Genomic DNA, 20,468 nt, shown 5'->3' with positions numbered 1-20,468 from the left:
AAATAAAAAAACTTATTTTCTCATGTTGGAAAATTTATAAGGGGCAACACAAGTCCTAACAAATTATATGTATGACATTCTATAGGTGTTTTCTTTGCAATAAATTTTCTCCCACTATTATTTGTTCACAAGTTGACATGTACTTCCACAAAACCTAATGTTTATCTTAGATTTTGATTGAGGGCATGCACTTCATATTGAATTTCCAAGTTTGAGTTTAGCTCGAGCTTGTAGAGACCTTACGATGGGGAAAGACTCCCTATAGTTCTACTTATGCCCACCAAAACAACAAAAACAAGGATTGGCTAGAGTTAGCTTATTCCTATTAACTCCTTAATAAGACCTCTATCCTCTGACTCACCAAAACAACAAAAACAAGGATTGGCTAGAGTTAACTTATTCCTATTAACTCCTTAATAAGCTATGACTATCATCAACATGCATCTAATTTCTGTCTCCCTTTTTCAACAACCTTGCAAGCAAATGTGTGCAACCCATGTATGGAAAATAGTATCTACGGTTACATTATGGATCTTATGGAAGAATCTTTGTAAAAGACAATATTTTTCCATAATTCCTCTTCTCTCAGATATATTGCCAGAATTATGGGAGAGCTTATTGGTGGTAGTGCATGGGCAATATGACAATATGATGGGCTCTTTTCTTTTTTCTTTTTTTAAAGGATTTTCTTCAATAGTATTAAGAAAAAACATCCGAAGGCTACAACTTGAACCTAGCTACCAAGGAGGTTACAACTTTTCTTATACAATGATGTAAAATACTCCTAGGACCAAATATCGAACTTTGTTGAAGATGTTTACATTTGTTGATATTCAAGGAAGAGTCCATGGAAGTCGATATTGCCATTGAGTTGACATTGTAAACATGGGCACCTTTTTCCATAAGTGAAGAAGCTTTTTCCTTTTCTTGTTCATAGTATCTGGGGAACCCTGCATATTATCATATTAGCCACAGACTACTACCACCAAGTTCTCCCATATCTCAAACAACACATCTTAGATATGAATGTCTACCACATCATAAAGTCGGTTACATCAATATTTCCATAATGCCCATAATGCTATTGTGGTCATTGTTTTCCAAATCTGGACAAATCGCACCTGCTTTCGAGGTTGCTAGAAGGGACTAACTAATATCAATCTTCTATTATGTATTGTCATTGCCTCATGAATATTGTTTGCCTCATACAACATCAAGCTAGAATGTAATACTCCCCATATCACTAATCCCCATGAGAATAGGTAACCTACATTGATTGTTAGGAATAAAGACATGAATTTCTTCCATACTTGTTGAGCAAAAGAACAAGACATAGGACATGCTCGGTAGTCTCCTGAGGTTCATGGCAAAAGCCACATTGTCGCAAATTGGGTGCTACATTCCCTTTCAATGAATGACCAACTGGTTGAGACACCCTAATTGGTCCAATGTTTCTGAACTGTTGGTATCGTTACATTCCGAGAGAGCGGTAATGATCTTCCAAGTTTTACTGAGTATTGAAAGAAGGGGACCTTTACGATCTTTTCCCCCAAGGAGTGTGACCAAAGCCAACCCCCCGGATCCCATGTTAATCTTACACCAAGATCTTTTGCGTATAACCACAGGATATCACACATATGAGCAATTGACGGATAAGGATCAAGGATCCATTTCTTTCCAGTTTTGGCGACCACTCTGACTGGTGCACTTCGCAAGTCCTGTAGATAACTGCAATCAAAGGTATAAGATTGCAATCTATTGTTCTCTAGGACCTCAAAATAAGAAACGCAACCATTAGGTGAAATGCCTTTAATAGCCATCAATGTATCATTTGTGAAGAATCCAACCATAGATGTTCCTGCCTAGGTTGGAAGGTTATAAAAAACAAAGAATATGTTGTCGATAAGGTAGTCATCATTATCGTGGCACCATGAACTGATTGTAGATGTGCAAGTTGATCTTCTTGTGACATTTGTTGAAATTGAGTCCAGGTTCTTACAGATGGAGCTAGCCCATTATCCAATTTACACCAAGCAAGGTGAGTTCACAAGCCCAATACTTTTCCTGCATTATCCCGAAGTAGAGAATTGGCAAGCATAGGCTGATTAAGTAATGCATCCCCGGTAGAAGGTTTGTCCTTAAGCAAAAATGATCTAATCGCATCCCACGCTCTTATAATTCCTAGCAAAAATCTATTGGATGCAAGATTTCGCCTTGATGTTTTCATGTCATTCAAGAACAACCACTTTAGAGAGGGTGACCATGCTCCTCATGTCTTAGGAGTTAAATGCATTAACTTATTTAAAAACATTCCTTTCCAAGCTTCTGATCTTGGCAACAATCCTCTGATAATAAACTTAGTCAAGAGAGTGCTTGACTGCATCAAAGGATCTATCAAACCCAACCCTCCATTGATTTTAGGTTGAATCTACACATTCCAAGCAACTTTGGCTACTGTATGAGAGCCATGTCCCCCCCCCCCCCCCCCAAAGGAAATTATGGATCAAGCTTTGCACGTTTGTTATTGCTGATCTAGAAAATAGCCACACAAATGCTATAAACCATATTGATGCCAATAGTATTATGTTTGCTACTACAACCCGACCCGCAAAAGACAATTGTTGAACATCCCAATACACTAATTTATGTTTTATTGAAAATAGTAACAGAGATAACATTGCTTCTAGCCTTAAATCTATTCCAATCATACATCCCAAATATCGAACTAGCTCACCATGATGAAGCTATCGGAAAGTAGGACCTGGATACCACTCAAGATGAGTTTTTGCACCCACCCAAAGGCCAACTGACTTATTCCAGTTAAGCGATGCACCTGTAGCATCTGAGAAAACCTGCAAAGCATTTTGTACTTGGTCGAGATTGCCAATCTCCCCGTCAACATAAAGGGTTGTATCATCTGCAAACTCAACATCCACTACATTGGACTGTGTAATAGGTCATTTACTATGTCCCGTATTCTCTGGCAAACAAAACTGAACTAGAAGCAGGCCTGTAAAGGGCTGAAACATCTTTTATCCATGCGGCCAGAAAACCTAATCTTGACAGCACTACCTCAAGAAAGTCCCAATCCACATTATCATAGGCCTTTTCAAAGTCAAGCAATGATACTACAAGTTGTTGTTTATGTTGTTGAGCTAATGCAACCATTTCCTAGGACAAAAAGATATTATCAAAAATACTTTTATCTTGCAGAAAGCCAAATTGTGTGTCATGAATAATAGACGACAGTACAACTCATTGTCTAACAACAATAGTTTTTGCCACAATCTTATACACAACATTAAGCAATGTTATTGGCCGCCACTTGGAGACTTCATCACATTGAGCATCCGACTTAGGAATCATATATATGATTCCTTCTGTCCATTCCACAGGTATATTACCCGTTGAGAATATTAAATTAACTACTCTAGTAAATAGAGGACTAAGAAAATCCCAATAATGCAAATAGAAGCCAATTCCTATCCCATCTTATCCCATACAAACATCTTTACCTAAGGATTTAGCCGCATCAAAAAACTCCTAAGATGTAAATGGTTGTAATTACTGAGAGACCATTACATCTGTAACCTTCTATTGAATAGTTGCAAGCACAACTTGTTTCTTGTAAAAACTGTCTATCGTAAAATATTCAGCAGTCAGTAACTTATGATAATAATTTGAGACTATACTTTGCATCTCAAAGACATCTGACGTATAGGATTCATCAAGTTGTTTCAAAGAAGTAATAGAAAGAGGTCTAGTTTTCCGTTTAAACTGATGGAAGAATTCCTTATTGACCCGATCTTGCCTTTGTGACCAGCGAGCAACATTACAATAGTAAAAGAACATCGAGCGTGCTACCTGTTTTTCCCTTAAACTGCTTTTTACTTGCTGCAAATCACAACATAACAAAGATGAAGTTGGATACCTTTCCAACAATTATTGTAATGCTGCAAGAGCACGACGTAGGTTGGCAATTTCTGAATTGCAGTGATGAACAAACATTGAAACTATTTCTGTGAATAGAATCTTTGTATCGAGTATGGCATGAGCCATATTGCTAAGTAAACAGTTATTCGAGACATTGTAATTTGACCATATCTGAGTGATTGACATCTGATGATTATCATCAGATAACAATGCAGGAGGGATACGCAATTACCTAGAGTATCGCCTCTTAGTAAATGTAACATGTAACTTCAGAGGGTCATGGTTAGAGATAGCTAATCCCGGAATAATTCCTATGAATCCACCTACTTCCCAAAAAACACTACTAGCATAAAATCTATCTAGTCGAGACAAATTTGTAGCAACCGAACTCCCATTTAATCTAGAAAACTGAAGGGATCCTTGTATACATTGTCGTAGTGTACTTTGTACACTATGTAAAATATGTGTGGAGTACCCGATTGACTAAGTATAAATAAATAGGAGAAAATACTAGAATAATTATGTTACATGCATAGGGCAGGATTTGAATCTTGTACCTCCATGGTAATGATTTTAAACCTTACCAATGTACTAGTACATTATGAGTATTAAAGTTATACTAAACTTTATCCCATGTAAATATTCTAGATAAGCATGATAGAAAAAGTTATTCATACATATACACTTGAGGTAAATGAAAAAGTATGATAGAAAAGCTAATCATGCACATGTAGTGTGCATGAACACTTGACTTAAAGGAAAAGCATGATGGGAAAAGTTAATCATGGACATGTAGTGTGCATGTACACTAGAGTTTAAAAAAGGCATGATGCTTGCATGTGGTAAACTTAGATTCTACCATCACTATATAAGGATGGGGGAGCAAATTGTAAAGTTGTTGTCAATTTTTGGGTTTTCAAAATATTGATTGAATACATTATATACGTGTGTTTCACGATTTTCTTCTAACTCTCTTCCCATCTATTGAAAGATTTGGATTGATTCTTGGATTCTTAATAATAATTATTCTAATTCACTATACTCGTGAAAATTCACAAAATTCCTTCCTTCCTCTTTCATATTCTTATTAGTCTTAAACTTCTCCTCCTCCTAGTCCAAAACCTCGGCGGTTCCCACCCAACTCACGCAATGATCTGGAGCCGAAAGCCACGATAACGTGAAAATGAATGCACCTTCCATAAATCAAGCAAACCATAGGCAAAACAATAGTCCCAACACTTAGCTTCCCATCCTAAAGTTGCAGTAGTTATACCTCCCATTCTGTCAGCAACATCCTCGATCATATTAAAGTCGCCTCCCACCAACCAACAATCCGCTAAACTCACATAATCAAAAAGAGATAGCCATAACTTTGCCCTTTCTACCGCAGAATTAGGGGCATAGAGATTCATCAGGCCAACCTTTTGGTATCTTATTTTTACAATAAGGAATTGTGCACGTTTATTCATAATAGTAGTAGCTGACACAATGATAGACCACAAATGTTGTTTAATAGCAATGCATAATCCAGCTTGGCGGCCAATGGGGCCAAAGGCAGGAATCCAGAAATGAGTCCACCGTCCTGGTAAAATAGATCCATACTTCTGAATCCTATCCATGCATAAGTGATGCTCTTGTAAAAAAAGAATATCAATAGTACCTACATTAGGAGTACCTAAATACGCGCGTAAGAGTCCTTTAAATCTACGAAAAGCCTGACCACCCTAGCCTTGCACATTCCAGGAAAGAAGATGTAAGGTGTCCATCTTACATATATTTTATTGGTGTCCTTTTCTCAAGGAGTGCATCCTAGCGGCCTTTCTAGGCACCCTCCTGAACTCTTGCATGTCTTTTTAAAAGCAAATAGTTCCTTGCATACTTATGCACCCTATGATCCTTAACTTGCTTTTGAGGGGTTTGAAGTGTCAGGGTATCCTGTAAAACTGTGAATTGAAATACAGCACAAGGGAGTTTATCTACTCCTTGAGTCATTTCAACACCCATAATATTTGATTGACTAGAAGTAGGTTTTCCTACGAGCTTATCAACACCCATAATATTTGATTGACTAGAAGTAGGTTTTCCTACGAGCTTATCAAAGTGAACCGAATTAACTGAGACATTGATTTGTTGGTTTGCTTCAATTCCCATAACACTTGGAGGCATTTCCACATTTGTAGTATCTTGAGCAGAAACAACTTTTCCTTTTAATTTTTCAGAAGAAGCCAAATTAACAAATGGTATCAACTGCTGATTCTCAATAATTTTCAAGGGTAGTTGGCCTACTACTAATATTGGGAAAGACTTAGGCAACTGAGTGGAAAGTAAGTATGTCTTTTGTGAGGAAAACTCGAATTAAATCTCTATTGGGAAAGATGGGGTGATGGTTGATCCAAAGTATTCATTTCATGTGATCGATCCTCTTCTACATGGAGAGTAGAATACCTATTTTGTAAGCAGGGGGAATTCCTTTAAATTATTAATTGACACATGATGAGACTTGTCCTAAGATACTTGTGAAGATGTTTTCCTATGCCCTACCTCAGTCCAACCATCAGATTTAACCTGATACGGAACTATAGTTGTATTGGGTACATGCTTGTATGTGTCTTTATTAAATTTAGGGCAATTTTTTGCCGAATGACCAAATCCAAAACAACAAAAACATTGATTTGGCAAACCCCTATACAAGATTTTTTGAGAATAAGATTCTTGTCTTGAGTCAAGTAAATTGGGCAACAAGATATTTAAAGGCAAAACTGTAGACTTAGAAATCAAAAGTTTTGTTGATATAGCTCCCATGTACCTATCCTCGATCTGACAAGGCTTATCATAAGTCTCCAAGACTATACCAATAGTGTTGGCAATTAGATGCACAAAGGGCACCCATTCTTTACGTAAATTGGGAAACACCACCACACATGTATGATATGAATCTAAATAATGAAGTACCTTATTTGCGGAGACGTTGTGAATCCACTTGTGGAAGAAAACCATCCTCCCTTGACTACCACTGTTTTCTTCTCTAGCAAGATCGGTACCATTCTTTCGAGCTCGAACTCCACTTGATAATAGTTCCGACCAAGCATTCGGACATCCGTGATGTTGTCAACATCTTGTTTCAAAGCGGCTTCCAATAGTAAACGAAGATTAGCACGCCGAGTACAAATGCCCAAAACCTGCACAATGGTAGTCCTCTTCTCTAGACGTTGAATCTCTCTTACGATCTATGCGCGATCTTGTTCTAACAACAAAAGCTCTACTACGTTGTCTGAAATAGGTGTGATATATGGGTTAACTACACGAGAGCCCTAATTAGACTATTCACAACGGCACAACAATTGATCCTGGTTCGTCGTTGCATTGAGGAAGATCGGGGTTATGGAGGAGGTTCAAAGGCTAATCACGGGAACTGGATTGGTTGTAGCAGGTAAGCTAAAGGGAACAAACGGCTTTTCCACATCTGTTGTGGGAGAAACAGAAACCCCTACACAACCCTCTAGATGATTTGAACAACCATCGGCTATAGTAGGTTGGGCAGCGGAAACAAGTTGGTGGCGGCAAGCTGAGTAGCGGAAGGCTGAGAAATAGAAGGCTAAGCAGCGATGGGTTGGAGGGTGACAGGGGATATGACCTAGTCTTCATCATGCAAGCTTAATACTCAAATGGATTTAATTTATTGATCATTATCTATTACTATAAAATGTTGGGCTCTTTGGATGTTGTTCTTACGAAAAGGAGAAAATTACTACAGTTATGGAGGAAGTTAGCTCTGTTCACGGTCTCCTCTCAAGGACCTATCTGAAAATATCATCACCCCTAGTCCTTGCCCTAACCATCTCTTTTGTATATAACACTCTCTGATTGTACATTTTGTAGCCTTCCGACGTTTTTCTTAATATTAATGACTGATAAATTTTGGGGGAAAAAAGGATCTCTATCCTCTGTCTTGTTTTCTTCCAAACTTCCACATGGACGATAAAACATCTATTGTTCTATTCTGCTTCGGTTTCCCTTCTAAATCTATATTTTACATATTTCTCTTATTCCAATTTTGATGAAATTTTCCATAACATTATTCTTCTACACATTATTGCTTCACATTTCCATGATTTCCTGTCTCTACAATCTAACCAAGACACAATTGCAAGTGTGGGGGCATGTGGGGCAAGAGTGCAATTGCAAGTGTACTTGGCACAGACTTGGGTAGGTTATGCATGTGCATGCAAATGTGAACGTGAATGTGTGGTAGCAAAGAGACTAAGCCAACTATTTTTCCAAGATGAGGGCATGTCAACACCAATGTGGGCATGTTAACAACCAAAAGTCAACTCCTTTTCAAATCAAACATGTGAACAAGGAATCACACGTTCCACTCGAGCACATTACAATAGGAAGCATAGCATGTCACACAGCCTAACATAATGCATTGATGGCCGCTAAAGGTTTACACAATGATGCCTATACATGTATGTCAATTTCAATGCAATATGTAATTAACTGCACATTTTCAAAACATGACTAATCGGTTAATTGTTTTACATTTGCAATAACGCTACCTAATGATATATAAGACTAGGAAGATAGAAAATAGAATGAACGTTTCTTTTATGGTAAAAACTCAAGCCCTTGACAAGAAAAGTAGGTACATATCGTTTCACAAATAGCAAATGGCAAAAATTTCTCAGTATAGAACAAAGTTAGGACATTCTTACAATCATTCATATACAAACATGGATAACCTTTTAGAATCATTTGAGATCAAGTGCTATAAGGGTGTGTGTCTCTTCTTTCCTATATTGAGATCATCCTTTTTTAGATTGGATCTTTTTTTCTAGTTCAATGGCAGTCTTATAAGGGGGCGCAATAGGTGGTTGTATCGGTTTTAGCGATTCATACGAAGAGCTCCCATTGCCCACTTTTGGTAATGGATAAGATTGGTCAGCATCATAGCCACTAAGATCACCGCAAGCGAGAAACGGAATATATAGTTTGTTTACGCCTTCAAACCATGCACTGCAGCAATCTATGACACATAATCAAAGGGTCAAGACATATAATAATAAGAGATAAATATGTTGATCTTAAGACAAACTCAACAAAGAAGAATACACATTACCGAGATCATCGTTAGGGTCACTTGCTTTCTCTAGTAACTTATACAAGTCCTTTGGGTCAAAACCTTCAGGGGGAGTGTAGTTTTCGCACACCGCAAATGCCTCTGTTTACAACGAGAACATAAACTTCCATTAGAATTTTTATTAACTAAGGTATCTGATTAGACATTCAGATGTTTCAGGAAAAAGAACTCACCTATGCTTGAGTTCCGACTGCTCTTTGGCTTGGCAAATGTAACAGTCGGAAAAAATAACTTAAGCTGCAATAAATTCAATAACACTAATAATAATTGTCAATGTTACATTCACAATATCACATAAGCAAAAAAAAACATGAATTGAGCTGTATTTTTATTTTATTATTAAGAATAGAAAATGATTTACTCGAAATTTTCTTTCCTTCCATGCCTAAAGATGTACATTAAAAAAGTCCACAAACAACACATTTTTAACTCTATCTATGTTGAAATAACATATTTCAATAATAATGTAGTGGTGTGAGATTGAAATAAACATATTACTTCAAAGTTTTGCAATCCAGATTTGTTGAACCCATGTTTGTCCATTTCCCCTTTTACGGGGGAGTTTCATTTTCCTCTCTATCCATGCCGTCTCCAACCCAACTACCATATGCCACGTATAAGAATTTCGATTGTTGTAATATTTTAGACTTGATGTTTTTTATGTTGTGGGTTTACACAAATTTCTTGGTTTTATGGCACCACATAATACAAATTCACCTCTAGAATATCCCATGATCCGATCAATACAAGACCGATCCGATCATGTGTCAATGATTAGACATGTTGTGCATCACCTTCTGCAACATGGTTAATTAACAACCTAACTGATCAACTATTACAACTGGGGGGGGAGGGGGAGAGAGGGGAATACCTGACAATAAAGAAGGCTTGTATCTTTGCCTCGAAAAATTTTGGCAATAAACTTCCCACCAGGCTTCAATACATGTGTCACAATTGTCAAAGCCTATAAAACTCGACAAAAAGATAAAATTCCGAGTTAAAATTGAATCTGAATGTTATGCATGGATATGACGATAATCAAAGTAAAACACTCACAGCCAAAATGAGCTGTGATTGAACAAATTCATCCATGTCATGAAGTCCTGTCACTGTATATTAACATAAAATGTGCCAAAACTAGTTTATCCATGTTTTGTGTTGCAAGATGATTTCGCAGAGGCATACATAGAAACCACTCATTCGCATGCATACTTATTAGTTTTTCAAGTAAAATGCTGAAGGATACCATCAGGAGCCCCATCACAAACAACTAAGTCTGCTTTGCATCCATCAAAATGCTTGATAACCTGACATATATTTAAATGAATTACTTGTCTAAAATACTGCACAATTTCACCACACTTTTCGAATATATTTTTTACACCCATTTGAATTTTGTTACCAGCTCTGCAGTGCGTGCACTTGTGATGTCACCTTGAACTTGAATCACCCCATCAATTGGAGTCATCGGTTGCAAATCAATGGAAACAATAAGTGGGAGAGACTCCTTGCATTCCCTGCAAATGTGATGACAAATAAATAGGCCATGAGTTTAACTGCATCCCAGGGTCCCCATTGAATGGGGGGGGACTAACTTTTACAGTTTTTCAAATGATAAAATTTTGATAGAAAATTGCGCTAAGACAGCTTGATTTTGCTAACCAAGATGGCATTTGCCTATCAATTGAGATGCAACAAAAAGTAAAATTGAGACGCGCCTAAAGTTTTACCTGGTATCCTGAGCAAGCTTTGCTGGAACATATAGTTTTCTGCTCAAAACCTTCAAACATGGATTTTATTAAAGCATATATTACATTCAGAATATATTGCAACATGTCAATATCCTCTATAGAATGTTCTTTGTTTTTGTGAGGTTCAATAACCAGACTAAGAATGAATTCTACACACTAAGAAAAATCAATACCTGACTCCAACTACCAGGCGCTGCACATAAGTCTACTACATGCTTAACACCTGCAATATTGGTTAAATAGTTCCCATCTCTCTATTAGATACAATTGTGCATGATCTCAAACTAGAACTACAAAGAGATTTATAACTAATACAATATTTTCTCAAGACTTCAACAGGACTGGAGTAAAAGTAACAACTCAGTTTATGCCACTTCAGCAGAACGAACTTAATGTTGCAGAGCTCAAATTTGTAAACAACATTATGTTTACCTTCCGATCTGGCTAATATAACCTCATAAACCTATAAACGAATACTTGGAACATCACATATATGAAGGCAATGCCTCACATTGTTCTTTAGCACATGATCTCATGTCTCTCTTTGTTTCCCACTTTGACAATATAACATTAGCAACTATAATCTTTAACTATATTCTAGGCCATAGTGACTTTTGGACATTAATCTCTCACTCAATACGCCAATAATTTGGATTCAATCTCTTTCCCCATCTCTAGGAGTTGTACTACTTTCCTTCAGCCATTAATCTCACATTGGTATCAAATACCAGATTATCATTGTAGCATTGCTGAAATTTCATTTCCCAGCTCCATTACTTGTCGGGAAACAAACTCTAACAGTGGATGGTGACAACAGCCCTTCTAAAGAGAGAAAAAACCACATAGCCCAACTCTTCATTTCAATGAAACATTGCTACTTAGAATCTATCTCACACCTCTAATCTCAAGAACATGTTGAGGTGTGAATTTGAAATGAAGAGCCTAGGAGCTGTTAAGAAAATCCTTGTTATGAATATTTACAAGGATAAGACAGATGGCAATTTGTGGCCTACTCAAAGAAGCTGTACGAAGTAATTTCTGAAAAGGTTTAGTATGCTCTATGCTAAACCTGTAAAGACTATATTAGCAGCCGATTTTTCCCAACAACAGAAAATGAGGTGAGGTATATGGCTCAAGTGTCAAATGCAATAGGATGCCTGATGTATGCAATTGTGTAAATACCAGAGATTTTACATGTTGTCAGTGTTATAAGCATACACATGGAGAATCCAAGAAAGGAGCATTTGAATGCAGTGAAGTGGATATTCAGATATTTTGCTAGCAGAATTGATGAAACCAATATTCAGCTTTGAGCAATGTAGCGAGATTATGTGGTAGATCTGGATGATAGAAATTCCATGACCAGCTAAGCTTTCAAGTTCACTGGAGGATTGATTTTGTGAGAGTATATCCTATAATATATAGTCTCTCTCTCTCTCTAATACTGAAGTACAGCACATGGCTGCCATCAACGCAAGAAAAGAAGCTTTGTGATTGAAGTGTCCGATCAAGGGATTTGGTTTTCAGCTAGAAATCATTATTTGCTATGTGATAGTCAATATGATATATTTTGCAAGGTCAAAATATATAAGTGTTCAACGTTACAACATAGAGAGGCAATCATCTCTGAAGAAATATACTTGTCGAAGTTTTGTGCACATAATAATGCATTTGATATGATGACAAAGTTAGTTTCGTACACGAATGCATGTGAGGTGCTTAGCAAATTGCTGAGCTAAGTAATAGTGAAAAGCAACAGGCGAACTTGGGTTTTCTAGCATGTGAAGTTGAGAGTTTTCTCTTGTATTTCACTTGTAATCTTGTTCGCCAGAATTCTAATCTACCTTCCATGGATGTAGATAACTTGGCATAGCGGCGTAAAATTTCTTGTGCTCTTACTTTCACATTGTTTTGTTTTGCATTTACTTTCCATAGCATGATTTACCTATAGTGTTGTATTTACCTTCTTTTGCACTCTCTCTCTCTCTCTCTCTCTCTCTCTCTCTCTCTTAAGTACCTTACCCTAGTGGCAAGTTGTTACACTACAAGCACTATGTCGTGGGTTCGAAACCCAATATTAAATATTTCATACATATCTCTTTTAATTCACTAGATGCCACTGTGGAATGTAGGGTTTGAATCCATGACCTCCTGGTCTCCATTGGGCAACCTTAACAACTGAGCTACATCCATATGGTCTCTCTCTCTCTCTCTCTCTCTCTCTCTCTCTCTCTGTGTTTTCCTAACCTTCGAATATGTTGAATTGCTCATCAATCTGGAGAAGTTTGAAAGCGCTGCGAGCCCTCCATCCTTCCTCTTTAGCTTTGCGGTAGTAAATGTCCTGTTTTTAATTTTGGGAGCAGAGAGGCATAAAAATCAAATTAAAAATGATGAAGAATCAAAAATCCTGCAAGAAGAGAAAGAGAGAAAGAAGATTTACACGTTTGTCTTTGGAGGATTTGCCCATCCGTGTCTGCTACAGAGGGGGGAAGAAGGAAGAAACAGAGGAAGGAGGAGAAGGATGAAGTATTTAGTGAGTGAGTGAGATATAGATGAATAAATCAAGTTTTTTCAAATGTAGCCCTCACTCTTCTTTTAATTTATAAAGCTAGCCTTGACTCTTGATTTATTCAAATGAAGCCCTCACTCTTCTTTTAATTTATAAAGTTAGCCTTGTCTCTTTTCATGAACACCTTTGTGTGTGTGTGTGTGTGTGTGTGTGTGTGTGTGTGTGAGAGAGAGAGAGAGATGAAATACCAGTACCACTATGCTTGTGTCTCTCTCATATATGACATATTGGTGAACAAATGTGCGTCTATGTATGTATGTGACTGTGAGAGATGAAATATGATATGTTTGTGCCTTTGAGCGAGATGAGATATTGTTGAACAAGTGTGTTTTGTGATAGATATAAACTAGGAATCATCAACGGCTTGGCCCAAGCCTAAACTGAACCATTAAATCGTTTTTAAACGGTTTGGCAATTGGTTCAGTTCATTTTAGGCTTTAGCTTCCTTAACTAGTTTGAGCTCGGTTTGGGATAGCTCAAGCCGTACCGAACTGATTTGAGCCAAACCGGTTTCCACACTAGTTAAAGCTTAGCGGCTTGGCTAAGCCGGTTCCTCGGAACCAGTTTGATTTAGGTTTGGAAATACCGAACCGTTGCCAATTCCTACACATAAACTACTATGCATGTGTCTCTGAGAGATGTGAGATATTATTAAACAAATGTGTGTGTATTGCAATACATGCATATACATTTAATGTGCACCTAAGGACTTTATCATGGCACCAATTGATCACTATCTTTGAAGCCCTCATGCCATCGGCTTGCAACCAATCTAGATAACAATGGTTTCGATATTGTTAGTCGGTTGCCTTCCATCATATATGAGTTCATAATGCGAAGGGAAAAATATCTACTAAAGAAGGACACAAGCAACTCATGAATGTTCAAGACCATATTTTTTATGATTTATTTACAGTATTATTTTTATCAATTCTCATTAATCTTGTGGTTCCATGATCGTCCTTTGACAAAATGTGCAAATCAATAGATTAATTAGAACGCACGTGATTATTTTCTTTGTCTATTCATGTTCTTGAGATTCACACCTCAACATGTTCTTGAGATTAGAACTTATTCTCATGGATAACTATGACCGTAAGTGACACTCTCAAGCCGCTGAATATACGAAGAAAATAAGTTACCATGAAAATATGTATTTAAATGAAACGTTAGTACAAATATAGAAGACTTCAACGATTGAGTTTAGATATGTTATCCACTAAAGAACAATTTGGGGGGGAAAACATTGCCTCAATCTTTAGGTAGAATATGTTAGGCATGCCTACTCAATGTTTCTCGGCGGTTACCTTATTTCTCAAAAAGGAGGTTGTGGGTTCACACTACAGACAATATGTTTCCTTCGTTATAAAAATTCTTTGTAATTTAGGTCGTGACCATACATGCTTGCATTTTTGACTTAAAAAATATGGCTTCATGTTTGTATGAAGACTTTTTCCAAGACAACAATAGCATCACCCTTTTACTTGATAGTGCTAATAAAAATGCGTTTGACAATATGCTTTGCATACATAGGGTATGATTTTGCAATTTTGTGATGCTACATTGCATCTCCTAGCAATTCTTCCCTTGATTGTGGATTAATTAGCAATGGCGGACAATTAGTAAATAAGTACAAGATAAGGAGCCTATTCATTTTCCATGCCTCAACTTTTGTGAGAAAGTTGTTGTTTGAGACAAAAATATCAAATTGTTGATGTGATTTTTTGCACCATAACTTTGAACATACCACTTTTGGCTCCAAAAGAACAACCCTTTACATATTACATTATTATCAATGGTGCCTTTTCGAACGTGTCAATTTCGTTATCGTCATGTTCATAGATGCTTGTCCTTCTCTTTATAAAGTGTCATGACGTATGATGGTATGACCATAAACTACAAATGTTCTCTTCTATTTGATGATAACGGACAATGGTACTCTTGAACTTATGCGCCACGAATCTAAGATTTGATTTTTGTACTTTGGACTTTTTGTGTCATCGATACATTTTATTCCAAAATTGGTATTATTGAAAGGTGCTCTTTGGCTTATCCGTAACAATACATATCGAGTAAGTAGTATGTAGAGTTGGCAGAATTATTGACAATGGAACCTATCTATGGTTTTATTTTATGGGTCAAGGCATATGCATAAAGTAAAGAGTTTAGTATATACATGAGATGGAACTGTGTATAGTTGAACTTATCAACATGAACAATTTCATGGGAAGGATGTCGCATAAACACCTATGTAGTTCACTATTCCTGAATACTACCTCTCGTCAGGTCTATATTTTGCCCTTTCCATCGTCGCCCTAGCCTCGAAGTCAACATCTAATTGAGTTGACAGTCAAAGAGTGTAATGCAAATAGATGCTTGCAATGTGCATTTCAAAGACAATTTTTATGGGAATATGATGTTTGTTTGTTTGTTTTTAAACAAGATATCCTTCCATTAGTTTTAAAAAAGGCACATCATCTACAATGTTATGTTTTCCGAATCAAACTCCCTTTCAATGATCTCATTATGGATTTCTTGCCCTCTTCTCATAGCTTTTAGGCTTATGCATGCCTTCAAAGTAAAAATATAGGTCACAAAATTTCGCATAGTCCCTTTCAACTACTTCTTAGACTGCTATAGACATATGTTTGTCCCTAAGCATAAGAAATAATAGTTATACATTGACACATGCCTCATGTTGGTGGAGAAAATACCCAGAGTGGTGTCTGATACCTCCAACGTATACCACCATTAACCATGCAAAATACCTTCATCCTTTCCCATCTCTTCTTAAAAACCTCTTGCTTTCGAAAGACTACATCTGGATCACCTTTGATAGCATCATATTCTCCTTTTAGTGTATGCACTGAGGTCATCCAAATCTCCTTGATTGCATCCACAACATTCCATTGAATTTGCTGAAATATCCTTCGACATCTACGAGTCCACAAAACCCATATAATTATTGAACTAATTGTCTCCCAAACCACGCCATTTTGGACTGAATTAATAGGCATGTATGGCGACACTTCCTCAACATATCGACCTCTTGTATATAATGCAAAGTTAACATTTCCTTTTTCATAATCTTGTACCTCACCCTTAATATTAGCCCACGTAACTGCCCCCCATTTATATATTCTAGAGCCATAAACCTCATGCAAGAGACGTAAAAATCTTTTCCAAACCAATTTGGCAGCCATACATGACCAAAATAGGTGATAAAGAGACCCCACTTCTAAACCACAAAAATCACACATCTTATCCACTTCTTTACAATACATCCAAGCCCTAACAGGAACCACATAATTAACAATCAACCATCTAAATAGAATAATCTTATTTGGAATTTGTATAGCCCATAGCCATTTCCAAAATGTTGTCATGTGAGTAGGATCCACATTATAAGTCAACCATTTTGTTGTTGTTGTCGGCCAATGGGGTACCCTACGTCTTATCATCTCCCTTCCCAATCGAACGGAATACTGAAAAAACAAAATTGGCCTAACATCCTCCCCAGAATATGATGTAGGCAGCCATACTGGGAATATGATGTTGTTACCAAATTTTTGGTGAATTAATATAGGATTATGAGCAAAGGAAACATTCAATCAATTTAAGATTTTGCTGTCAATTTCAAGCAAGACATTATAAACAATTAGGCAAGGTCCCAATTATCATAAATGTATCAGTGCTCTATCGAACAATGCCCGCAATAATGTGGCTAACATTGTTTACGTATCCCTTATCTCCCTAGACGAGAGAATACATCTATGATTCTCTGGCCATTCATATCAAGGGCAACATCCAATCTAGAGAAATATATAAATATATCTAAGAACCCAAAAAATAATATTATGTAATCTAAGGTCAACTTGACTTTCAACACTCAAAGTGTGGCACCTAAAGTGCATCCAACAACCAACTTGGTTGCATGCCCAAAATCCATCCATATTTTAGGAAAATATCAAGAAGTTGATGAAGGTAAAACAAACATAAAATGTGAGAACAAAATAAAACAATAAATACTATAAAATTAGAGTTTCCTAATCTATGTTTATAAATAAAGCACAAATGTTTTTTAAACTAAGGATAAGTCTAGAAGCATAATGCAAAGTTGTAATATTTTTTGTACAAAGGCTCATGCATGCATGGCATAGGAGTAAGTTGTATGCTAGCATTTCACTTCGAAACTCCTTCCATGCTTAGGTTCACCTATGATTACCATGTTACAACTTTACTCCAATCACTAATCCAACCATGATATGCACCACAAAGAACACCAATATCGACTATTTGTTAGATGGGATGGAGAATATTTTAACAAGTTAAAGGAGTCAATAAAAAGGTTGAATATTATCACCAAAACATGTTTCCAATATTCTTACCACTATGATATAATTGACATTACATACAACAAAGTTTTAGGATGCCATTGAAAGAATTTCTATCAATATAGATGTAGATTGTTTATAATTGTTGGGAGAGTAGGTCCCTCCGGATGGGATATGTGAGAAGCAGAATCGGCCAAAAGGCATCCAAAGGCTGAAATCGGATGAAGGCCGAATCAGACAATGATTGATCCGATCCCCGGTCTGACTCAACCGAATTGAACTCATCTGATTGGGCTATATTTGTAAATAGCCTAGACGTGCCTATTGTAGGCTATATTTGTAAATAGTCATATGAGTATAAATATAGGTAGGGCAAGTAGTTATTAGTAGTTATTGTTGTAATGATGATGAGAGTTGAACAATTGGGATGGTCGTGGTGGTACAGAGCATGGAGAGTTAAACAATTGTGGTTGTTAGAGAATGTAGAAAGCATTCTCTAGGACTCTAAGACTCTGTGTGTGTGTGTGTGTGTGTGTGTGTGTGTGTGTGTGTGTTGTGGTTGTCATCTGTTTGCATAGATGAAGACTTTGAGCATTTGGTTGTGGTCGGATCATAGTGTTGTAATAACTCTTGTGTGTCTGGGAAGAACTTTTTGTATACCCACTCATAGTGAAGTTGTTCTGGAGCCTATGGGCTCTCCTGGTTTTTCCCGTTAGAGTTTTCCACGATAAACTCCGATGCATTTGTTTATTTTTTCTTTTGTTTCATACCTTGTCTCTCCGTGTGTGGTCCTGCATTCCGATTTTCTCAACAATAATTGGCACTACTAACACTTTCTTGGTTATGTCATATTATTATATAGTAATGATATTGATTATATTTTAGTTTTTGCCATATGGTGAGGCACAATGTAGTGCTTAGAGTTGAGCATGTTCAACAATCCTCAAATTCTCCTGATAATGTTAAACAATGATGAGGTTTATTCCAAGCGTTATGGGATGATTACATATGAAACAAGCCAATTTGTTCATTTTTACCCTAAATGGCAAACCTAACTAAACGTGTATTTTGAAGGATATAAATATAAGAAAAACTTTCCTTGCTCCATATTTTTCATTATAGGCATTCTTCATCTTCTCAAATATGGGAGCTTTAACTATTGAATCATACCATGGATGTGACGAGACTTTCCCAATCTTTAGGTATTATTACGATATATTGAGAGAGATGTAGATAGCAAAGCAAGGTGTGCACTCTGTGACGTAGTAGTCGCGTTTTGGTCTAACACACTATTATCGTTCCCTTTGATTGCATCCACAATACAAACACTCATGGGTGCAAGCTTAACGCAATATATATCATGTGTCAAGGGGGTGAAAGGGTTGTCATGCTTAAACTTTGTTCTTTTCAATTATATGTCTTTCATGTATGTGTGATGTCTCTTAAGATAGTAATTAGTTTAAAGGCAGTAGTCCCATGCATGGGCATAACTAGATATAAACGGTTCTTGGATATTGGTTGCTAGGAAAGGGAAATGTAAACAGAAGTTTCATGCAAACCACTTTCTATGCATCTAATTTCTCAAATGTTAACATAATTCAAACTTGACACATATAGATAAACATATGTATGCATACATGTATAATAGATGCCGAAAATGTCTCCAAGGGCAAGTTTGTGCTTCAAAATTATATTCATAATTATAGACATGCCAAGATAAAGTGTTTAATAATAAAATTTAATTCAAACGCATGAACCACAACCTTTTCACAAGTCTTGAGTGGAAGAAAGTTGGTGATGGTTCGAACTTACGAGGCTCTTCCTACAAAATGTTATGTTAATCTAGGAGGGGGAGGGGGGGGATTTGCTCGTAAGAACAATGTGAACACCCATACAAAACATTTGTATAAGTAGAAACAAAATATTACTCGTGTATGGGATAAAGATGCTCAAATGCCCTCAAACGAATGTTGATTATTGCGTAGTTTTTTGGCAAATGTACTATTGACTAGTCCAATTCGAGTTTCAAATAACATGTTGTGATGTATTAAACCGATAACAAATATTCCAATGTATTGAAGCAATGGCAAGTAATATTGATTTGTAATCTAGTTAGAGAATTCTATTTTAAAATATGCATTTTGGAGACTACATCTATGGCCTATTCATGCATGCTCTACATGTATAGCCCACACACAACACACACACCAAATCATGAAACATTGGCACCAATTGATTTATTTTACACCTTTGTTCATCCTTTCAATTCCAATGAATTATCAATAAAAGTATTAACAATGATGTTTTGGAACCCATTCATCATTTTTATGAGTCTAGTAGTGTTTTAAGTTTATATGACATTGAGTGGGTTGGGTCTTATTAAGGATTGTTAAGTACATAACAAAGAACAATACAAACTAAATTTTTTACATAATTCGCTTACATTCTTTCATAAAAAACATTGGTGTTAACAGCATATTTGAAAATGGGTTTAGCTACAACAATATGATAGAAAATGGGAACTATCCTTTTGTTTATACTATGTACAGAATATTCGGTATAAAGGCAACAAAAACTCTGGTTCTTTTCAAGAACTTGAGGGTTTTCATTGTTGATCTTCATAAAAAAAATAGAACAGTCGAATGATGAAATATTTAGTCACTACTAATTCATGAAATATGATATATGTAATCACACTCGATGTTCTCAAAGTATTTTGTACAAATAATATAACGCCATGT

The 20,468-nt window shown here is 36.5% G+C and overlaps 1 protein-coding gene across 1 annotated transcript; it reads right to left on the bottom strand.

Moving 5' to 3' along the window:
- Window positions 1-8,515: 8,515 nt before the first annotated feature.
- On the bottom strand, window positions 8,516-13,336 carry LOC147850462 (tRNA (cytidine(32)/guanosine(34)-2'-O)-methyltransferase-like). The gene is made up of 11 exons (XM_087336757.1): window positions 13,265-13,336; window positions 13,072-13,165; window positions 10,998-11,047; window positions 10,804-10,853; window positions 10,476-10,590; window positions 10,320-10,380; window positions 10,130-10,182; window positions 9,945-10,037; window positions 9,247-9,310; window positions 9,053-9,154; window positions 8,516-8,959 (listed from the first exon to the last, which is right to left on the bottom strand). Exons 1-11 carry the CDS (start codon window positions 13,289-13,291, stop codon window positions 8,739-8,741), a joined length of 930 nt encoding a protein of 309 aa, XP_087192883.1. The 5' UTR covers window positions 13,292-13,336; the 3' UTR covers window positions 8,516-8,738.
- Between the last annotated feature and the right edge of the window lie 7,132 nt (window positions 13,337-20,468).

The sequence above is a fragment of the Azolla caroliniana genome, unplaced genomic scaffold, assembly GCF_043228905.1.
Source record: "Azolla caroliniana isolate FFs.n. ecotype wild unplaced genomic scaffold, voAzoCaro1.0.p SCAF_21, whole genome shotgun sequence".
NCBI lineage: Eukaryota > Viridiplantae > Streptophyta > Polypodiopsida > Salviniales > Salviniaceae > Azolla > Azolla caroliniana.
The sequence above is the reverse complement of the archived record's forward strand: the minus strand, read 5'-3'. Positions and strand labels throughout refer to the sequence as shown.